At 41.7% G+C, this 20,485-nt stretch overlaps 1 protein-coding gene across 1 annotated transcript in view; it reads left to right on the top strand.

Annotated features, from left to right (window-relative positions):
• Positions 1-784: 784 nt before the first annotated feature.
• Positions 785-20,485, top strand: part of ACBD3 (acyl-CoA binding domain containing 3) — a 158,308-nt gene continuing 138,607 nt past the window's right edge. Inside the window, exon 1 of the mRNA XM_085610409.1 lies at positions 785-1,141. Within this exon, the coding sequence (XP_085466535.1) occupies positions 925-1,141 (217 nt within the window). The 5' untranslated portion in view covers positions 785-924. The remainder of the gene's footprint in view (positions 1,142-20,485) is intronic.

Below are 20,485 nucleotides of genomic sequence, written 5' to 3'. Positions count from 1 at the left end.
ATTGTAGATTTAGTAGATCAGGAATCACAAGCAACATGGAGTAGTACAGAATTAGATGTAGAGTAAGGTCTTCTCTACAGAGTGAGCCCCACCAGGAGCAGCTTCCTTGCTGCTCAGCCCATCCTCTCAACTGACACTCCACACATACCATCTTAGATCTCACCACACATACCAACATTCCAAGAACATCCACACTGGCTGAGCAGCAAGGTAGAGAAGCATGAAAGGTGCAGTACACACAATACCAGTATACTACACAGGTCCACCTCCTTCTGTGCTTAGACTAGAAATCCGAACTGAGGAAAAGTATTTTCCGGAGATGGACCTCTTCCCACACCAAGACGGCCTCTTCGGTGTTTACTTAAAACGAGTGCGCGACTACAGACGTCATTTGTTTCCAGGACGACTTAACGTTAACAAGAAGACCGTATTGGAGATACTGTAGCACCTTTGGTCGCGAAGCGTTAGATATCGCTGTTGTAATATTCCAGAATGATGACCTGCGCTTGTCTTTCTACGTCATCTACACATATTTGTCAGAATTGATTCTAAATTAACAGAAGCTAATGATAGACGCGCTAGTTGCATGTTTAAGTAAAACTACGTTTTTCAAATATAAAGCTAATTTTTTTCAGCGTTGTAGAACTGCATTTACAAATTCACTTTTGATCCCTGAAATTAGTACTTCCAGCGATGAAGAATCTTCCCATTCCAACATGGCGTCTGCGATGTATCTGTGTCTAAATGCGAGCCGCTTGTCCTCTTTCTATGTTTACATTTTGACAGGTCCCCAGCCAGCTCTGACGTTAGTGCTTCCATCCAGCCCCGCGCCGCTCCCTGCGTTGCCGGAAGCCGTGGATAGGGTCAGGGGTGAGGCGGATGTAGGTACGTGGCCGCCGCTCCCGGCTCTGAGCGCAGCAGGACATGGCGGTGGTGGGCGCCGAGCGGCTCGAGGTCTCCATTGATGGCCTGACGCTGAGCCCAGACCCCGGTCCCGGGGAGCAGGAGCCGGCTGTAGTACACAACCACCGGCCAGAGGAACCTCCCGAAGGGGACCAGGAGACCCAGGATCTGAGCCTCGAGCAACGCTGGGGTTTTAGCCTGGAAGAGATCTACAATATCGCGCTCAAGTTCTTCAAAGGTGAAGATGGGTGCGCAGTGAATAATCTCCCTGTGTGTGTGTACGCGCTTGGGAGGGGGCGGGTGTGGTTGCCAGGTACAGACCAGTATATCTGGTTTCAAGATGTGCAAGTATGGGGTGCCCTAGTCTGTGTCGTGATCTGGATTATAATTTGGTTATTGTTTTTAGTGGTATATTGTTCGATGATCTCTGTGCTGTAATTATTTCAATGCACTTTCGTTCGGTGTTTCTGCCCCCTCTTTTCCTCAGGCAGACGTGGGTGTAAAGCCAAAAGCCCATGTTATTCAGAGGGTTGACACTCGAAGTTTTAGAGAAGAAAGAGCTCGTGATTGTACTAGTGAAAAATAGCCAATGTGTGTCGTGGTGACCCCATGTATTTAAAAAGATAGAGACGCAACCTATTTTAGTGATGGCCTGCAACGGTAACGGGAAGGGGCCTGTGTGAGTAAGGAAGGGTGATGTACCAAGTAGGATTGTGTTTGCTCAGGGAAGTGTGGCTGCACGGTGTGTGTTAATGTGGGCACACGCTGGGTATTTTATCTGCTTTTTGGCAGGCTAAGCCTCTGCATTTTTGGAAACGGAAACGTGGATGGCTGTTTAAATTAGTGGCACTGGAATTATGTGGTAGGGTTGAATAAGTTATACAACAAGAAAATGCAAATTAATTGGCGCATTTGATAATATTTCATTTTATTATTTTGTCATTTCTACACATTAACACTCAGCAAAGGTTTCACCTCAATGCTACCTATTTAACCAGTAGCTGCTGGTGTCTCGATGGGGGGGAGTTGAGACAAATGAGAAAAACAAAAAACATTCACCTGCTGCATTGTGCTCCTCTCCACTGCGGGCACAGGCTCCCAGAGTCCTCTGTTGCCAATCCTGACGTTGCTTTAATACTGCTGGCAGCATGAGCGCTGAGCCAAGGGTCGGTTTGACTCTGGTTCTAAGAGCTCGTGCACGAGTATAGCCTTGAAAATAGTTAACATGTAAATCATGCAACAATCCTCATGTTAGAGTAAGTTGTCTTCAGAATTCAAGAAAGTGCATTTCTTTAACAAGCAGAAGCATTTCACCTTTGTACATAAGATTATTTGAAAAGTTTTTATTAAAAGTGGGCGTTTTGAAACATTTCTTTATTTGAAAAGTTTTAGAAAACGTGAACAAGACTCAAACTGGTATCAGAGTGCTGTACAAAGAGAAAACTGATGTTGAAGTGAAGAAACAGTATAAATACAATAAAGCAGCATGAGAGGAACCTGAAGCATAAAAATAAATGTGGGTGCTAGGGGAAGAAGAGGTAGCAAGTAAACAGGTAAAAGCCCAACTAGATGGGCCGAGCAATTTCAGCATCGAATTATACAATTTAAACCCCAAGTAAAAATGATTGTCCAGCACATATTTCTAACACCAAGTGAAAATAATTGTCAAGTATACCTTTCAACCCATAACGTGAAAATGATTGTCAAGCACGAAGGGAAGTGTCTAGCAGCTGACACAGAGGCTATTGCTGATGAAGTTCTTCCAACAGTAGCCATTTGACCTGTTTTTTTAATGAAACAGTCGATGGGTTGGCTCTGATCTCTGTTGGAAGGGTATTTCAGATTCTTGGAGCCAGCCCTGAGAACTGAGAAGCGGTCCTGCCTCTTCCCTCATACCATACTATCAGTGAACACAAATGCAAGTCTGTTGTCGTTTGTATAGTATGCGGGTGCCTAGATTATTTTTTATAAATTAAGCAACTTTATAGGCTATTAAATCAAACAAGACTGTTTTTTTGTACAGCTCACATCCTGAATTTAAGTATTCGTAGGTGCTCTCGTGTGATAATAAACAAAATGATGCTCAGTGAATTAAAGTAGTTGCCTCGGACCTCACAATTTAGTCAAGGAGGGAGGCTTGGATTTATCCCAGAATATCTAGTTTCAAACTGTGCAATTCAGCTGCTAGACTGGTATCTCTTTATGCCATCAATTGTTTTTTGTTTTTTTTATAATCCTTTCTATTGATGACCAATCAAAGCACTTCAGGTACAATGTCAAGCAATACTTACAATATCAATCCTATTCTTTATCAAGCAAGGAAAACTACCCCCAGCTTCAATCTTCGCAATAGTTCTCATAATGCCATCAATTGTTAATGCTGTGCGCTCAATTCTTGGAGGATCAGATTAGAAGTTGGATGACAGGTAGAATCCTCATTTTATTTTGGGCAATTTTACATAGCGTGAACCTTGCTCAAGGGCATAACTGTGGTGGTTCACAACAGATACAGACTACTTACATGTGCTGTTTTTAGCACTGGAAGATTTGCCACGATTTACAGGATGCAGAGCCTAAGCCGTGATTCGACTCCTGATGATACATGGTCAGCAGCAGTAGCCATCAGGCCACATCGCCTGCTATGAAAGCTTAGCTTGTTTTGGGCTTGATGTTCCACGAGGGCCTCAAACTGGGCCAGGTATTTGTCTGTAGCCAGACCCAAGCTTTCTGTGGCTTGCTCAGCTCTAGCTTCCAAAGCACAGCAACACACATCTCTGCATTTATAGTAACTTTAATGAATTGAGATAGAAACTGGCTTTCTAAATTAAAATCTGCAAATTATGCAGCAGGAGATGAATGGTGTGGCAAATGCATCAAATCCATAATTATATTGAAATCGCTGTAGAATTCCAGTAGCCCTAATCTTAAACAACCTTCGGCTTCATTCAACAGTCAGCAATGGTTCTATCCCTGTATCATGCAAAAAATAATTTTCCTGCATAATTCTGAAAGATGCTACCAAAACCATGCAAATAAAACAATCCTCTCACTCGATTTAGTATGTCTTAATTATTGCTGTAAAGTTATATCATGGAGGCCCTTCGCCTCACAAGAGTGAGGCGCTATGTGACATTAGCTTAGCAGAAGCTGCAAGCGTGATAATGGATCTTAATTTTTTCATAGACTGCTCAATGGATGAAATAAACTAGAAACTACCACTTGATTTACTGGAAGCTAGTGTAACCTGCATACTCAAGGGATTGAAGAATCAGAACTTTTTAATCTAGACTAACAAATATATTGGCCTTCCAGTGCCTCACGCATCATTATGATACGCAGCCGGCCTTAGAAAGCTCTTGCTTTGAGATCCAAATGTTATGTTCTTTTATATTTATTTTTATCCTGAGGTTATTCAGAATGGTCTTCATTATAGAAGCTAAATTAACTTTCCATTTTTCTAGTATAATCCCTGTAACACATTAATTGTCACCTAGGTGACACTTTTCATAACTAATGCCTTAAACAAAGGAGTTGATTAATGAAATGGCTTGAGTCATTACCAGCACTATAGTCCGATTGTGGTAGGGTCTAATGTGCTCTTAATTTCTGCTGGGAACACTGAAAGGGTACCAAAATGGCTCACCAGATTGGACAAGGCCTTCACAAAGCAATAGATGTTGTCTGCCTGACCCTGCAAATGTAAACCACTCGAACAAACCAGGTTGGTGAGAAGTAGTATTAAAAGATTAAAGAGAACCCCAGAAGTGCCCAGGGAAAAGCTGCAAACCTCTCTGAAAAAATATGCACTCACATACTCATTGACCTCTGCAGGCTGACACAGAATGTGGAGAGCTTCGCATGGTGACAAAATACCCATCACAATCCCTATGCTGCTCCAAATTTGCACATTGATATTAAATATTTACAAATAAAGGTGTGAGATGGCTGGTGCAAATTTTGTGATGATCAGTCGTTTCCCAATTTCATCTAGAACAAATATCCGTGTGTAGAAAGTAAGCTTACACATTAATTTTTCAATTCCGCAACTCTTCTGACCAGTTACGTTTTTTCATCTGAGGCTCTTTAAACACAATGTATTTATTTCTCTTTCATCTTGGTAAGTTCGTTAAATGATTTATCCAGAGTATATCTTAAATTAAAATCCTCAATACAGATTTGCTTTTCAGTTTTCTATATCTGTCCCTACATTCCTACAGTCGTGAGCGGCATTGTGCTTTTTTTTAATGTTATCATTTAAGGCATAGGGGCCTTAACTAGCATCGCGATGTGTGTGTATATATATAATTTATATAGAGTAAAGCAGGCTTGAGGTGAGACTACACAGTACGTTTGTCATGCAGTGGCATCCTCTAATAATTTCAGTTTAAGAAAAGACTTCATGGTGTCTACTAGAAAAATCACACTTATTCATTCCCCATCAGATGTGTTTCTTTTAGTGATATTATCAATCTGTGCTAATAAGTGGTGGTGGACCGTTTTGCACTGAGAAGTATACTCCATTCCATCAAGAATGTCGAACTAGTAATTTAAAATTAGAAACAACTGATATATCCGTGATCATTTTGTGATTGCTACCCGAATTTTAAAATGAGTTCTTACCAAATCCTGTTTTTACTTTTACCTTTCAATCCCTCTAGGTGTAAACGCATGTTTTTGATCAAATTCTAGCATACAAGACATTGGGGTGCAGCCCATTGCCCGTTGTGTGTGTTTAAAATCCCCAAGTGCATACCCATAAAGAGCACAGTCGGATGCTGTAAACCAGGATAATGAGATGATCTGTGATTAGGCAGCATCTTGTCACACCATGGAGAAAAAGCTTGCGAACCAACTTATGGAATCATTCAAAGGTGTTACTTTGCAATTTGTTGGCAGGAATTCTGAATAATTTATAGTTGATATTTCCTCAACTTCCTGACTTAGCTGTTTTTTGTGAGTCAAGTGATGTCTACCAAAGTATCCTGTACGTGTGTATAACTAATTAAAAGATACAGGATTGCAATTTAGTAAAGAAGCAAGTGTCGTTGCTAGGCAAAATAAATGACTTGCGAACTTTGGAAAATGTTTTTTTGTGTTTTTCTTTAACTACAGACGCGTCCTGATGACATAGGAAGTGTGATGCTAAAGAAAAATAACCTACTCTCTTTAGAAGCTACTCTAATTAGTTTACTCTCTTCTTGAATGCGAAGCTTGTGCATTCTAATGATTACTTTGGGTAAAACAACCAGTTTCGTTCATTTGAGGAGATGCCGTTGTACTTAGTCAATTAAATATGAAAAGGATTTTTTAAAGTTCAGTATCTTTATTGAGATGTAGTGCTTTTAAGAGTGCGTCCTTATCTTATTTTTTTTTTTAGGTTTCAAATCCAGTTTGGGGACAGTGTTGCACACCTTACTTTACTATATGGATAAGTCCGACTGCTTTCGAACAATAAAAATCATTATACTTGGTGTGATTAAAAGTAGAAAAATGCTGAAGTACCCAATGGCAATCATATACTGACCACTACACAGAAGAATTTCCGAGTATGGGAAGCAGTACTACTGGAGTACTAGTACATATCCTTGTGATTCACCCAGAAATGTCTCGCTCCCTTTTATAATAGGGCTCAGTACTTTGTTGTACTCCTTTATGAAAATATTCCAATTTTGGCTGCTATGCGGTTAATGCAGACCTGTGTAAAAGTATATGTTAAAAGTACTACAGGAGTACTACTCTGCATACTCAAAAATGCCTTTATGAGTAGACGTATAGATTTGCATTCCTTTCCTGTTTACATCGCTGATTCAGAAGTGCACAGTTGGTATGAGATGGTTACGGCTATGTTTGTAGAAGCGTGTAACGGTGGATGAATGACAAATTTAAATTGCTGCTCGCTTCTCAGGAACGGTGTGTAATTGTGAGCATAGCTGGTGATTGTACATGAGGCATTGGTTTGCAGTTCCCCTCGGGTTAGATGTGAGATGGGAAACTGGTTCGTTTTTATGTTCGAGACGTGGCAGTTTAGCAGCCTATTGTTAAACATTTACAAGGGAGAGGCTTAAACAAAGCAGAAAGGAAAGCCTCACCATTTTAATAATTAACTGTCAAAAACCAGCCGGAGGTATTGTGGAGAAAGTGGAAGATTTAGGGAATGCATAGCTTTCAGAACAGTATTTCTTTTCTTGTCAACACCTGTGGGGATAGATTGATTTCTGTGGTTTACTTTTTTTTTGTTGTCCATACGCTGTTCACGCGGACCAACCAGTAGGATTCGTTTAAGTAGAAAAATCACAGTTTTCCACATGCTTTTATCTTTAACATTAGAAGCCAGTAAAAATACATGGAAGCAGAAGTGGTGGTCTTTGTTTCCTTTTAACGTGTAATATCATTTTTGTGATCTCTTTACGGTAGTTAATTTACTAATACGTCACCAGAGCTATAGAATACCAGAAATAAGCACATGATGACAAAGTTCACTCAGGGTTGTTGGTGTAGATTTGTGATTTGAGTCTGGTGAAGTCTGTTTAACCTTTTCCCTATTATGTAGGAGTTATAATACTTATTATGATCTGGAAGCTTTAGCATCTCATAGTTCCTGGATGTTGTCCTGCCTCATGGATCTGCATTCTAGCTTACACAGGTGTGTGTACATGTCTGAGTTAGAAAGGGCCTCAAACCTCGGACATGACTTAATGTCTTTCAAGAGGCTGTTTGAGCGCCTATGGGTACTGCAGGAGCGGTGGCTGACAGACACCCAGGTCCAGCTGTTGTAATGAGGGGAAGTTAAATGCAGCTTTAATTAACTTCCTAAATAAGCGAATAGAGCAGGGTATAATATCCTTTGATAAATTTGAAGACAACATGGCCAAATTTGTAAATAAGAGTGACCTCCCATCTGGCCCTCCTCCTCCCACTATTGGGAATAATCCTATAGTTGACAATAGAGTGGCACCAGAGTAAATTGATTAATACATTTCGAAGGCTGCAATATTTAAATTTCTCACACAATAAAAGGAAATTAATCTTAAAAAGGAGGCGTGCTCGTTGGAAAATTAGTAGAAGAAAGCGGCAGGAGTACAAGATTTTGATAGAGCTCCGCACGGCAACAAAACATGAAGATCTGAGACGCTTCTGGAGGGTTATTGCAACAGCCAGTGGAAGCAGTGTAAAGCCCAGGGTATGTATGATTACCCACCGAGTAGACAATCTATCTTTCGAATCTTTGCTCTGCTAACTTCAGTTGGTACGTCCTTGGTCCCTGTCCATTCCTCTTGCCCTGTGGAATTAGATATATATTGCCCAAATGAATTTCTGATTAGGAACTTCATACATTAGGCTTGAATGTTGGGTGCCGGAGGCCCTGACCACATTTCAATCACATTTATAAACTTGGAGAAAGATTTAAGATCAAGATATTTAACTTCTTCTTTTCAAATTTTGCTATTCAGCTGGTACTGTTCCTATTTTGTGGAAGGGCGGTATTATTCTTCCCCTCCATAAGAAATGTTCAGTCACCCAAGCTTGTAATAATAGGCAGATAACGCTACTCGATTTACTTTGGAAAAGTTTTGCCAAGTGTGTTCTTCTACAACTAAGAAGCGGGGCCGGAGATAACGATGTTATTCCAATTGAGCAAGCAGGCTTTAAGTAAAATAGTTTGACTCTACAATATTACTGCCCTTCAGGTGATTTTAGAGAAATATATTACGCCTACGTAGCATTTGTAGACTTATCAACAGCTTTCTACCGGGTAGACAGACCCACCTTTCGGAGCAAGCTTTGTACATTGAATATACCTGAAACTCCACTTAATGTTATGGCATTGGACTTTTCCAAGTCCTGCTTGAGGGTGATCATGGGCTTTCCCCAAAAATCCCTACAGAGAACGGTTTAAAGCAAGGCTGCTTATTGGCTCCCATGCTATATTCCTTATATATTTATGGCTTGCCTAATTTGTTGAAGGAAGTAGCAGGAGATGCTTCAAGGTTGGATCCCTGTCATACACCTTCCCTGTTCTATGCTGGCGATATTGTGGTTTTAGGTTTCATTCCAGTGTCACTTAGATGAGCTACAAAAATATGCACATAGCTATTACTCGAATGTTAATATACAGAAGAGTAAAGTGCTGATTTTTTTGTTGTAAATAAATTAGAAGCTATAAATGGTCCTTGCGGAATCGAGTAATGGATGCAGTTAACACATCTCTATTTAGGGAAAACATTTTCTGCCAATTTATAAGAGAAGGAACACATTTCTGGTACCATAAGTAAGGTCCAGGCTCATGCAAATGCACTCTTTTAATTTTTTATTTAGAGGACTATGAGCATCAACGTTTTAAACATCTCCTCACAGTTTACCGGGCAAAAATACCATCTACACTGTTGTATGCTACTGAAATAATTGATACACATTTTTGGGATTTCTTGAATAAAATGAAGGGCAAAATCCTCTGGAAAAACCGTAAATTAAACTCATTGGCTCTTATTGAAGGGCTTAGAAATAGGCTTTTTATGCACTTATTTAATGGAATTTGCTGCTATATTGTGCTAAGTCGCTCAGCTAGGAATAAGCTTAAATAAGAGGTCACTTTTGCTCTGCACTTTTTGGTCAGAATAAGAAAATGTATTCTCTTTCTAAAAATCTTAAGCAAGCACTTCCGCACTTTAATTTGGGGGAAGCTGATTTTTTGGAAGTGTTGTACTCTCAATTTAAATATTTTCTAAAAGCGCGGATTAGGAACAGCTCTATGTGTTTAGATATGCTAAGTTCGTCGTTTTCATTTATTGCTGCATATGAACATTCTACCCATAAATGTGGTTACTGGAGCTTGGGTTGGATTATCCCTCGAAGAGCGAATTTCTGAAATATGTAAAAAAAATCTGTGCAAAATTTAGACCATGTTTTATTTACCTGCCCTGATTTGCACTTTAATCGACACCTCTTCCTGGAACCTCTGTTTCAGAAATATGGTGTACGTACGACTAAAGAGGTGACCCACTTGATATTTCACACCATCAAAGAAATGGTGTTTTAATATTTTTAAGTATTTGTAAAGTTTTTAAAATTTGTATTGATCATTGTTGAGTGTATAATTTTAACTTGATTGTATTATTTTAAGTCAATGTCATTGTAGATCTGAATCTTAATTTTAAACCTGTGTTGGCAATCTGCTCGTCTTTACATAGTCAGAAAGCACTCCAACTTTTCAAAGGGAGTCTTTTAAAGTTATGTGATGAAAATGTTTTCTGGCATTTTTAAGGATATGTGCAAAAAGGTACTGTTGGATGGTCGGGTAGCTAAGAAGCAGGGGTCTTATTGTTGGCTAGTGCCAGTCAGTCAATCCTTACTGCTGGAGCAGAGTTGGCCTCACTTTCCCTTCTCGTCTCTCAGTGTGAGTTATTTTCTCTTATGGTCAAGTGTGCATGAGTCAATGTGATCCAAATACTGCTTGTGCATAGGTAGCTTTCTTATTGTAAAGGACTTTCCATATGGTAGAGGCGTGTTTTCTGAAAGTGGTGGTATATGGTTTTGATGGAATGATCAATCAGTTTATTCGAAGATGGTCCTCTTTTACATATGTTGTTTATCAATGTAAGATATGTTTCCAGTGGCTTCAATAGTGTGTTTTTTTTTTTTTTTAGACATATTTGTGACCAGGTAGCTTTTTTGCTGACATATGTGACCCAATGTTTTTTATCCGCATTTGCGAAGCCTGGAAGATGCTTGCTACCCACTGTTACTGCTGGCTCTAGGAACCCTGAGAACAGATTGAAAATGGTGAGAATCGTTATACATGCTTACCTCGCTCTGTTATTTATGGACAAATATCTTAGTTCTTTTTGCCTCACCCTCATCGGTTTGGGGAGTAGTATATTGGGGACTAGTTCGGTAAATGCCAGGAACAGTGGCTTCTTTTTTTGATAAACACATTTTATTGTTTTATTTACAAGAAGACAAGTCAGAGTTGTGGTCCTCGAAAAACCCCTCGCCACATCACTTACAAACATTACCTGCATCAGTTGACCCCATCGCCTCGCACGCACAATGAAATAATCATTATCAATACAGCGCGGTTATAGCCCCTCCTCACGGAACAGTGGCCTCTTAAGTGATTAGCCAAGGCAGCATGAAAACCTTTGATGGTATGGAACAGTGGGCCTGACCCAAGATTAGCATATACTTGTGCTGGTAAAACCGGGGTTTGTTGCTAAAAGCAGTCATCTCAAGCCCACTCAAAACTTGAAGAACCCTTGTGTTTTCTCGCTCTTCTACAATGAATAGCAGATTTGATAAAACTGATCCGTTTTTCTCCTCCAAGTAAGTAAAGTTCTGATAGGTTTTGTTTTCAGCTATAGTTTTCTTTTGCCACTACCCTCTACTATGTCTACCTCTATTTGAGTTTTAACACTCTTTTTCTCCACTACATCTACTGACTGGAGAGAGTTGAGTGCCTCCGGTACCCGTTCTAGGAATACAAGTAACTTTCTCTTTTATCATCGCAGTGAACCCTGGTTTAATCGCTTGCTCTGTAATTTCTTTCGTCTGTGCATACCATTGTTAACGTAGTATATACAGATAGGGTAAAATTGGAGTTTGATGAAGCATACGTCATAGGTTTTTTTTCACACTAATGTTTCACCAGTACTTCAGCAGTGTATTAAAGCGGTTCAGTTTACTTGCAATTAAGGTGTTTTGAGGTCGTTTACTCACATTCCAATTATTTTTACAGTCAAGTACTTGCCTTGAAACATATGTTTAAGTTCAGTGTAACCTTTCAGACAAACTCTCTAACAAATGTGTTTGGTGTCCTATGGTATCGACACTCTTTGAAGTTGATAAAGGCTCAATGATAGTGCTTAAACAAGCATTTGCAATGCAACAGGTCTCGTATTTACCCGAGTTTCAGCTTTTGGCATTGTAAATGACAATGCCTTTTATTTATCTTTTGGTTTTTGAAACATAAATAAAACGCATTGTTATTTACAATGCCAATAGCTTAAACTCGCGCAAATGCGAGACCTATTGCATTGCAAATGCTTGTTAAACAAGCTTTAGACTTTTTTGCAATTCCACCACTGATATACCGGGTTCCCGGTTACAATTCACAATCATTTGGTCTTCCGTTGGACCAGAGGTGCGACCTGAATCATCTTCATGAAAGGAAGGGACAGACTACAATTCAAAATTACATAAATGAGAATTCCATTAATGTACTTTTAACGTCGTGGAATAACAGCCACTTTAATTAGTGTATGGTGGTGTAAAATCTTAGTGTCGTATGCTCCTTTCACCGGTGCTATTTTTCTGTGCAAATACAATCGACTTTTCAACTAAAAATTACACTTGCAAGCACAGTAAGAAAATAACGGGGCACCAAATGAAACTTCTATATTTTAGGACATCAAAATAAGACAGATACTTTCATAAAAAAGTAAAATCCACAAAGGCCCTTTTAGATAAAAAAAAAAAAACCCTATTGCAAGTTTGTGGTGTCGGTTGTTCCTTTCATAGTTCCATTTGCACATCTCGACCTGTCAGGAAACGTTCCATATGGAGCATCCTCTAACCCGCAATCTTCTGAAGCAAGCACTCTTCCTCCTGTTGTACTTCCTGGGTCATCGGTAGAGAAGCGCTATTTCATAGTGCAGGCAGGTGGGCAATGAGACAATGTGATGCGCCATTTCAGTGAGTTCAGGGCAGAAATATGTAAACAGTGCGAATGCCCTGTGGGAATTACATTCATAGAAGGGTTCCAATTTTCTACGCGGTACTGATAGGTATTCAGTTTGCCTTGCATAAATCACACATCACAGGGCACGAATCACAATAGAACATGTATCTTTACTTGCTAGCATTTACATGTCTACAATCACTTGCCACTCACCCACTCTGCTAAGCCAAAGGTGTAGGAAGGTGGGATCTGACTACATGGTTGCCGACACTTTTTGTCCTGGTGTTTTGATGGTTTTTGACTTAGGCTGGGGACCTGAATAGCAGGTTCCCAGCCATACAATCTGCTTTCTCTCATAAATCGATTCATTGTACCTTAGGTACACCACAGATTTGGATTCTGGGGTGCCCTTATAAGTCCGTAGTATATAGTATACTATGTACCCAGGGCATAGGTACCCCAGAGGCCTACCAGGGGCTGACGCATGCATTATTCCACCCCTGGGAAGCTCTCCAAAATGACACCACAGGTCTGCTACTGCAGCCTAGGTAAGGTGGTGCATGCACCCCCTACAGAGATATAGGTTCACTATATCTCACCTATCACTGCACATAGAGGCCTATCAGTCACCCCTGTGGCAGGCCTTATCAATCCTGAAGGCAGGGTGCTTGGTTATGTGTGAGAGGGTGCCCAGGCATGAGCCCCTCTGCAGCCTTCGGAATCTATCATCCGGGGTTCTCAGTAGTGCAGCCTGACCATATACTCTTAAGTGCATTATAACCAAACAGTAAATGTTAACTTTGGACTGGCTGCACGGAAACATGTTGTGTTTGGTGTCGAACACCTTGGAATCATACCCCCACACCAGTAACTGGTGTGGGAGTATGATCCCACCCTTCTAGAGGAAGAGACATGACAGCACCGGTATACCCGGTACCAACTTAAAAGAGCCCTGACATCACAAAATGGATGCTGCAGCCACAGACACGGTTCTGACCTTCTGCTGCTGACCGAAACTCTAGCAGGGGAGGCCCGGACAATAGGTTTCCTGTCACAGGGAGGTGTAACCACCTCCCAGACAGGCTGATGTGTATTGGGGCTGAGTGCTTTGAAGTCCTGCACTGGGGGCACATTTGGTGTCCTTGTGCATAGTCCAGCTCAAACCGGTTCAGGGGCTACCAGCCCCCTGCTCTGGCACGAAAGTGGACAAAGGAAATAGGTGTAGCCACCCCTCTTTCCAAACCCTCCCATAGGTGGGTCCCCTGAGTTAGTCCAACCCCTTCCTTAGGTATAAGTAAGGCACCCCTGGCAACAGGACTTTAGATATCCTGGACGAAACTCTGCAACTGAATCCTGGAACTTCGCTCTACTGAAGACTAGAGGACTGAAGAAATCTCCCTTTGGGTCAAGGAGTGACTCCCCTGCTTGGCAGGCACCAATAAAGCATTTTGCCAGTCTGCATCTCCGAAGCTTCCGCCGGACTCCGAAGTATCTGCAGCCCAGGAAGAGGATTTCCAGACTTCTCAGAGGCCGACCTGAGTCCCCAGCAAAGCTGAGACCCGCAGCCCTCGTGAGTAACGTGGAACCGGAACTCCTGGTCACCGTGCACATTTGCAAGTGCATTGACTTCCCGACGTCTCTCGAAGTCGTGCTTTGAGTTACTTGTAGCCCACGCCCCCAGCACCATCTGCACCGAAGATTGTGGACCTACACTCCACGAGTGTTCCGTGAGCCCGCTTCTTGTATTTCAGCTCGAGGCTCCTTCGCTTCCTGGTCCGTCGACTGGTGGGTCCCTGTGAAGGCAACTTTGATTTTCCTTGGGCTTCCCTGGTTGCTCCAGGCGTGCCCTGACTCCCCACTGCGTGGCGAGTCCCTCAGACCTTGCTGGTCTGCACCAAAGCATCTTTCTCCTTTCTGCGTGGGTTGCTGTTGCCGAGGCTTGTTGTGTCCTATCCGGGCACCGATGCTGCAGCACTCGACTTCCTTCGTGGGACAGCTCAAATCCAGTTCCTGGTCGTCCTCAACGCCTCCTGGTCCTCGTGGCTGAAGAGTCAAGCTTCACCTCTTTCACCTGAAATCACCCGACATCGATGGGCATTTGCCTTTCGTGCCCCTGGTCACTGGCTAGTGACCCAGACTCTGTCCCCTCTGCTTTCAGGTCCTTCTCATCTTTGATCCAGGCTTGGATCTCTTCGGACACTTTGCATCTTCACGACAGCAGCACTTCTTCGCCAGCTCCCATTGAAAACGACGACGCGACCCAACACCATTTGACACCTATGTACCCGGCTTCCCTGGGTGTGGTAACTCGAGTAGTCCAGTGCTCCTGTGGGTTTTGACCCTAGAACTTCCTATGTCCAAAAGGGTTTGGTCCTAGTTCATCTCTAAGTGTCCCTAATCTTTAAAAATCTAACCGCGACTTTCTCCATAGAAGCTAACGGGAGCTCGCGGCTTTGTTCCCACACTGCACATGGCTCCCGTGGGTCCCCTGTGTCCCTACCTTGGGTGGTTCCTTGGGGTCCCAGCGATGCTCTAGGCCTTGTGTCTAGTTATGTCTTGGTTCTTATACCACTATTTTAGTATATGGTTTGGCTCGCCCCTAGGGCCTGACGTGTATCTGCTATTTTACTGTAATATTTGAAGTGTAACTTATGTGTTTGAACCTCTAGCCTCATAAAGAGAGTAGAAGGGTGTGTTTTAGAAATAAATACATATATTTTATATATATACCTGGTGTGGTTGTCTTTCATTTAGCCATTCAAGAGATTATAGACTGGTAAAACAAGCTGCTTTACATTCCTTCAAGACTTAGCCTGAAGACCGCTCTCCATAGCTACCACTAGGATAGCTTTCAATAAAGCTTGTCTTTAACCTATCATCAATAAGGGGTTGTGTGGACTGGTGCAAGGTGCCCACTATAACTAGTGGTCAGCATATACCAGGCCAACTTCTCACAAAAGGCATCAGCAAAGACTCTTAAAATGGATCTCACGTTTCCAGACAAGCTCTGGATCCGACTAGGCAATTACATCTCTTTGTGAAAATGTATGTTGTGCATTTTCTTGGGCCCTACAGAGGAGAAACGGCCGATCCTGTCACAGCACGCGTTGCACAAAGCCGGAAGTGCGTCGGCTCTCTATCTACAGAACTTTGCTGCCTCTAATTATGTTGATAGTTTAAGCCTGAGATGTTTACCGCAAATTGTAGTGGTGTAGTTGTTGATAATAGCGGTGCCTGTCAATAAATGGTCCCATACCGCATCTGGTATAGAATGTCACGTCACCGTGGAAAGTTCTCGTTGTATGCACACAGTGTCATTGGCTTCGTGAAGTATCGCATTATTGACTTGTGACAAAATACCTTTCAAGCCTACAATAGCACCCGTCAGTGTCGGTAAGTGAGAAGGTGAAGTGCCTGAAACAAAGGCTTCCTTAAGAAACACAACAAAATGGACGTGTGGTTAATGTTATTGATTCTTTGTTCTGGTTTTCACAAGTGTCAATGTTGTTATAGTGTAAGATTTGATATAGGTATTTTCCATTTAAAAAGGGAATTGCAGGAGAGGACAGGAGGACATAATGGGTTAAAAATTGTGTAACTGTTACTTTTGTCAAATGGCAGCTTGTTGTTCGGGTGAATACTTTCCTTTTCTCGTATAGCTTTAAATTATGGACAAATGCTGGCAATTGCGAGCTGCGCGCACATTGCGATTGCCTGTTCCCAGGCTTCATCAAGCCTGGCTGTCCAATGGGATTGCTGTAAGCCTTGGCGGCAGCCTGCTTGCCACTGATCATAAATTCATATTCCTGGATGTTGGATTGCTCTCATTATCCCGCGCTTCTGACGGCTGTGATTGCTGTCACGGTGTTAGCTTTGAAATTACAGTTTTGCAACCAAATGTTGCCATCTAATAAATAACCATGGGTGGAAAAATACCAAAGTAATTGTACCTGATTGAAAGAAGACATGGGGGCAAAATCCCAAATATGTCTGAAAATCTTGGGCCAGGAGACATTTTAATATTTTAAAGTGCATTGTGACCAACAGCTCGTACAGGCGCTGGTGCCCCTTTAGCGCAGACCTCAGCTGATGGATTAATGTTATCCGCCTGATAGCATTAAAACCCATCAGTGAAACTATAGGTGGGCCGCAGAAATCCTGAAATAATAAGCGCTCGCCATAGTGCTGTTTATATTTGCATCGTGCTTTCACTTTCAGCGAAAGCGCGATGCAAAAATAAACACGCGGCGCCCTGTCTCCTTTTGGGAGGTCCATCAGGACTGGATCTCAGAGGCTTGTTTACATAACACGCCTCTGAGATAAGAAATTGCTTCACAACAGCCCTGAAGCAGGAGACCCAATCCGGATGGGCCGTCCCAAAAGGACAAAGGGCGGTAACACAGAAGCCTCATTTTCAATGGGAAGCCACAGTTTACCATAAATGGTGACGCTACCCAATTAAAATGAGGGGTGGGGCTTCAAACCCCCTTCTGAAATCTACTCACCCACAATATCTCGCAGACGTGAGCAGCGCATGTGCGCTGCAACGCAGGTCTGCGAGACCTAAAAACATCAGAGGCAACCTTTTCAATATACCTGTGTCTATGAGCAAGGCAAAATGATTGCTGATTGAATGGGAAAATCTTGCTGCAGTCCTGTGGAGAATGGTAGTTGAGTAAATTGTGGTTTTTATTTGTGTCTTCCAGTCACGCAGAGTGCTAAGTGGTTGCCATCATCCATTGATCAGTGGATTTCCCTGCAACTTTAGCAGCTACATAGTTTGTTGGCACTGTCATGGGTTCTCCGGACGTAACGAAACTATATAGTGGTTAGAACTTGCAACAGTTCGCCATTACTTTTATATATGTTGAGAGTACAGCAGCACATTTTGTGTAGAACTTGCTGAATACCTGTATAAGGGGCTATACCTTGTGGTGAATCTGGCTAATTGATGCTGAGATGATTTTCTCAGTTCCTCTTAGCATCCCAACCTGGCGATCTGCACTGGTAAATTCACAGTCAAATACTGCCCCCCTTATCGGCCAACTTATTTGTTCCCTCAACTGGTTGAACTTTTGTGTAGGTTTCCTGGTGCGTTTCTGTCTTCTGTATTTGAGGATTTGGAAACGATCAAACATATCGAGCTAAAGATGAGTTGTATATGGCTTCGCCTCGATGTTGCGGTAACTAAAATATTGCTGCTTGGTTAGGGTGATCACACAATGCTCCAGTTCAATGACGCTGGCTAAAATTTCCGAATCGTCTGCAACCCTGAACTGTCTTTTGCTCCCAAATTGAACTACATGACTACTACCTATGCCTGCTTAAAGAAATGCTGACCTCTCTCTTGACTGCTCATTGGAGCATTTTCATCTATGCTCTTGCCTTTTCTTAAATACACTACTGAAATTGACTGCTGGGGCTTTTTAGCTGCACTCCACCAGCATTTAAGTCTATTGATTGTTCATATAGAAAACCAAGTTTAAAACTTTGTGCTTTATTCTCCAAATGCCACAAAACTGAGGACTACATAATGTAAGAAGTGCTTCTGTCATACTGCGAGGCCAGATGCTATGGTCAACTGAACAAAAAACGCTCACACTCTTGCTCGGAAGACAGCTTTGCTTAGGTGGATCTATGCACAAGTGGGGCTCAGCTGTGTTCAACTCTCCACGGTTGCAACTCTCACATACCTGTGTCATAAATTCAGAAAAATGTGAGGGTCTCCGTTATTGCATACAGACTAGATCAGTGGTTCCCACACTTTTCACTCCTAAGGACCCCCATTGAGTCATTACTGGCAGCCGGGGACCCTCAGGCAATTTGTATGATTTAAATGTCAAACATTAAAACTGTAATTCGAAGAAAATAAAACACACACATATGCAGATCAAACAAAGACTAGACTTAAATTACTAAAGATTTTAGTATTTTTATATTAAAATATTTGCAAAAATAGAAAAATCCTAATGGGAAGGTTGGTGCTGCATCTCACGACTAACTTTTCATTGTTTGGTTTTATTTCACAGCCTGGGGCTCCTGCTAAGGCTAGACTGGAAACTTAAAGCTGCTCTGACAAATGTTGTCAGACTAGTCCCCATACATTGCACACCAAGTGCAGCGAGTGAGTCTGACCACTACAAAGGGGGCATTGGGGGTCTCTCCCCCCTGAAAATTTTGGGGAAAATGGTGCATTTTACAACACATTTGTCATATATTGAATTGAAATAATGACCTTACTATGCACCAGCATACAACAATCTTTTGTGAATCTTCATTGATTCCCTCACTACTACCCTCCAACAGTGCCTCTCATCTCTCCATAACCCCACTGTCACATGTATTTAATTTGTTTTATAGCACCTCTCAAACCACTGTAGGGTGTCGGAGCGCTTTACATCACACACGTACAGAGACAATGAATCATACGTCTGTAAATCAGTGACTAGAAAATGTTACATAAGGCAAAGGGGACTACGAGGTGTAGTATTCACAAGTCATCCATACTGGTAGGCATTTTTTAAGAGTGCTTGGTCTTGAGAGCACAAACTCAGGTTTCAGAACATAACACAGGGATGAGCATTGACTTTAATAATAAGCATTTATTTCTACCCAAACAAACCTTTTTAGCAGCATTGGGATAGTGATAGACTGGGAAAAAGCATAACTTACTAAAGTGTACAATGCAGTTTACTTGCAGCTCTTTAATGTCAGTTCATAGCTCACTGTGCTAAATGAGATTGGAACTTGTGAACTGCATAATAACAAAAGAGTCTCTGGCAAAAGCAGGAACTAACTGAGCTATGCACAAAACAAAATACTTATTTTTTAAATGCATGGTAGACCTTTTTTGCAGCAGGCATATTAACCATCTGGGCTTCCTAAGATGACTCAAAGCTGCCACTGGACAAACACCCCATCTCTCTCCAGCAGGTACATTAATCATCTGAGTTATCTTGACACTTTTATTGGTGCCCAAAAACTGCTGTTCATACAAGGAACTTTGCATTGCTTTTAAAACTGCTGCCTGCGGACCCCGTGGGAATGTGTCACGGACCCTTGGGGGTCCCCGGACCCCAGTTTGGGAACCACTGGACTAGATGCTACATAATTTGCTGTGATTGACGACCAGCAGTTTCCCTTTTTCTACTTTCCCCCACTGTTTCCAAAAAGCACTCTGAAGTACCCAAGAGGCTCTGTGTATGCAATGAAAAAAACAATATTTACAATAAAATAATTTGACATCAAATGTCGGTAGTTTGGCCTTTCTAAAGCAAAGTATATTTGTTGTGTCCTTGTTCCTCATGGTCTAAGATCCTATTTGAATGTAAATTTGTACCAGGCATTTTGCAAGCCTCCCTTCTTAATTTTTGTGTTACCTTAAATTGTGCGTTATAAGAATGCGAAGCATATAATGGACAGCTTTAGGGGATGTGTGATGACAGTAAAAAAACAAGCATTTGCAATGCAATTGTTATGCATTTGTGAAAGTTAGAGCCATTGGCCTATTAAATGACAAAGTTTTTTAGTTATGTTTTTTGACTTGCTAGCATTTTAAAATTCTGTTCTGTAACATGAAGCACTGGCAAAGCCAGAAACAAGCAATGCACTTTGTGCTTGTAGTTTTAGTAGCACAACTCCAGTGACAGAAGAACAAGCTGGACCGCTGTCTGCAGCACAGTGAGCCTCAAGCGAATCCGATGTGTGCTCCCATAACCAGCGAATATAGCACCCACCCATTCCATTCGCGCCCAACCAGCAAGTCCAAAGCATTACTCCCCATCTAAAAGTGTATACTTGGTATACTTACCTTTTGTAGGTATCTGAAGATGAGATTCTGGAATGAAGCGGGTATGGAAAACCACCATACAGAAGAAAGACAGACGATGGATAATATAACAACCAGAC

This window comes from Triturus cristatus, chromosome 6 (genome assembly GCF_964204655.1).
Source record: "Triturus cristatus chromosome 6, aTriCri1.1, whole genome shotgun sequence".
Lineage (NCBI taxonomy): Eukaryota > Metazoa > Chordata > Amphibia > Caudata > Salamandridae > Triturus > Triturus cristatus.
The sequence above is the reverse complement of the archived record's forward strand: the minus strand, read 5'-3'. Positions and strand labels throughout refer to the sequence as shown.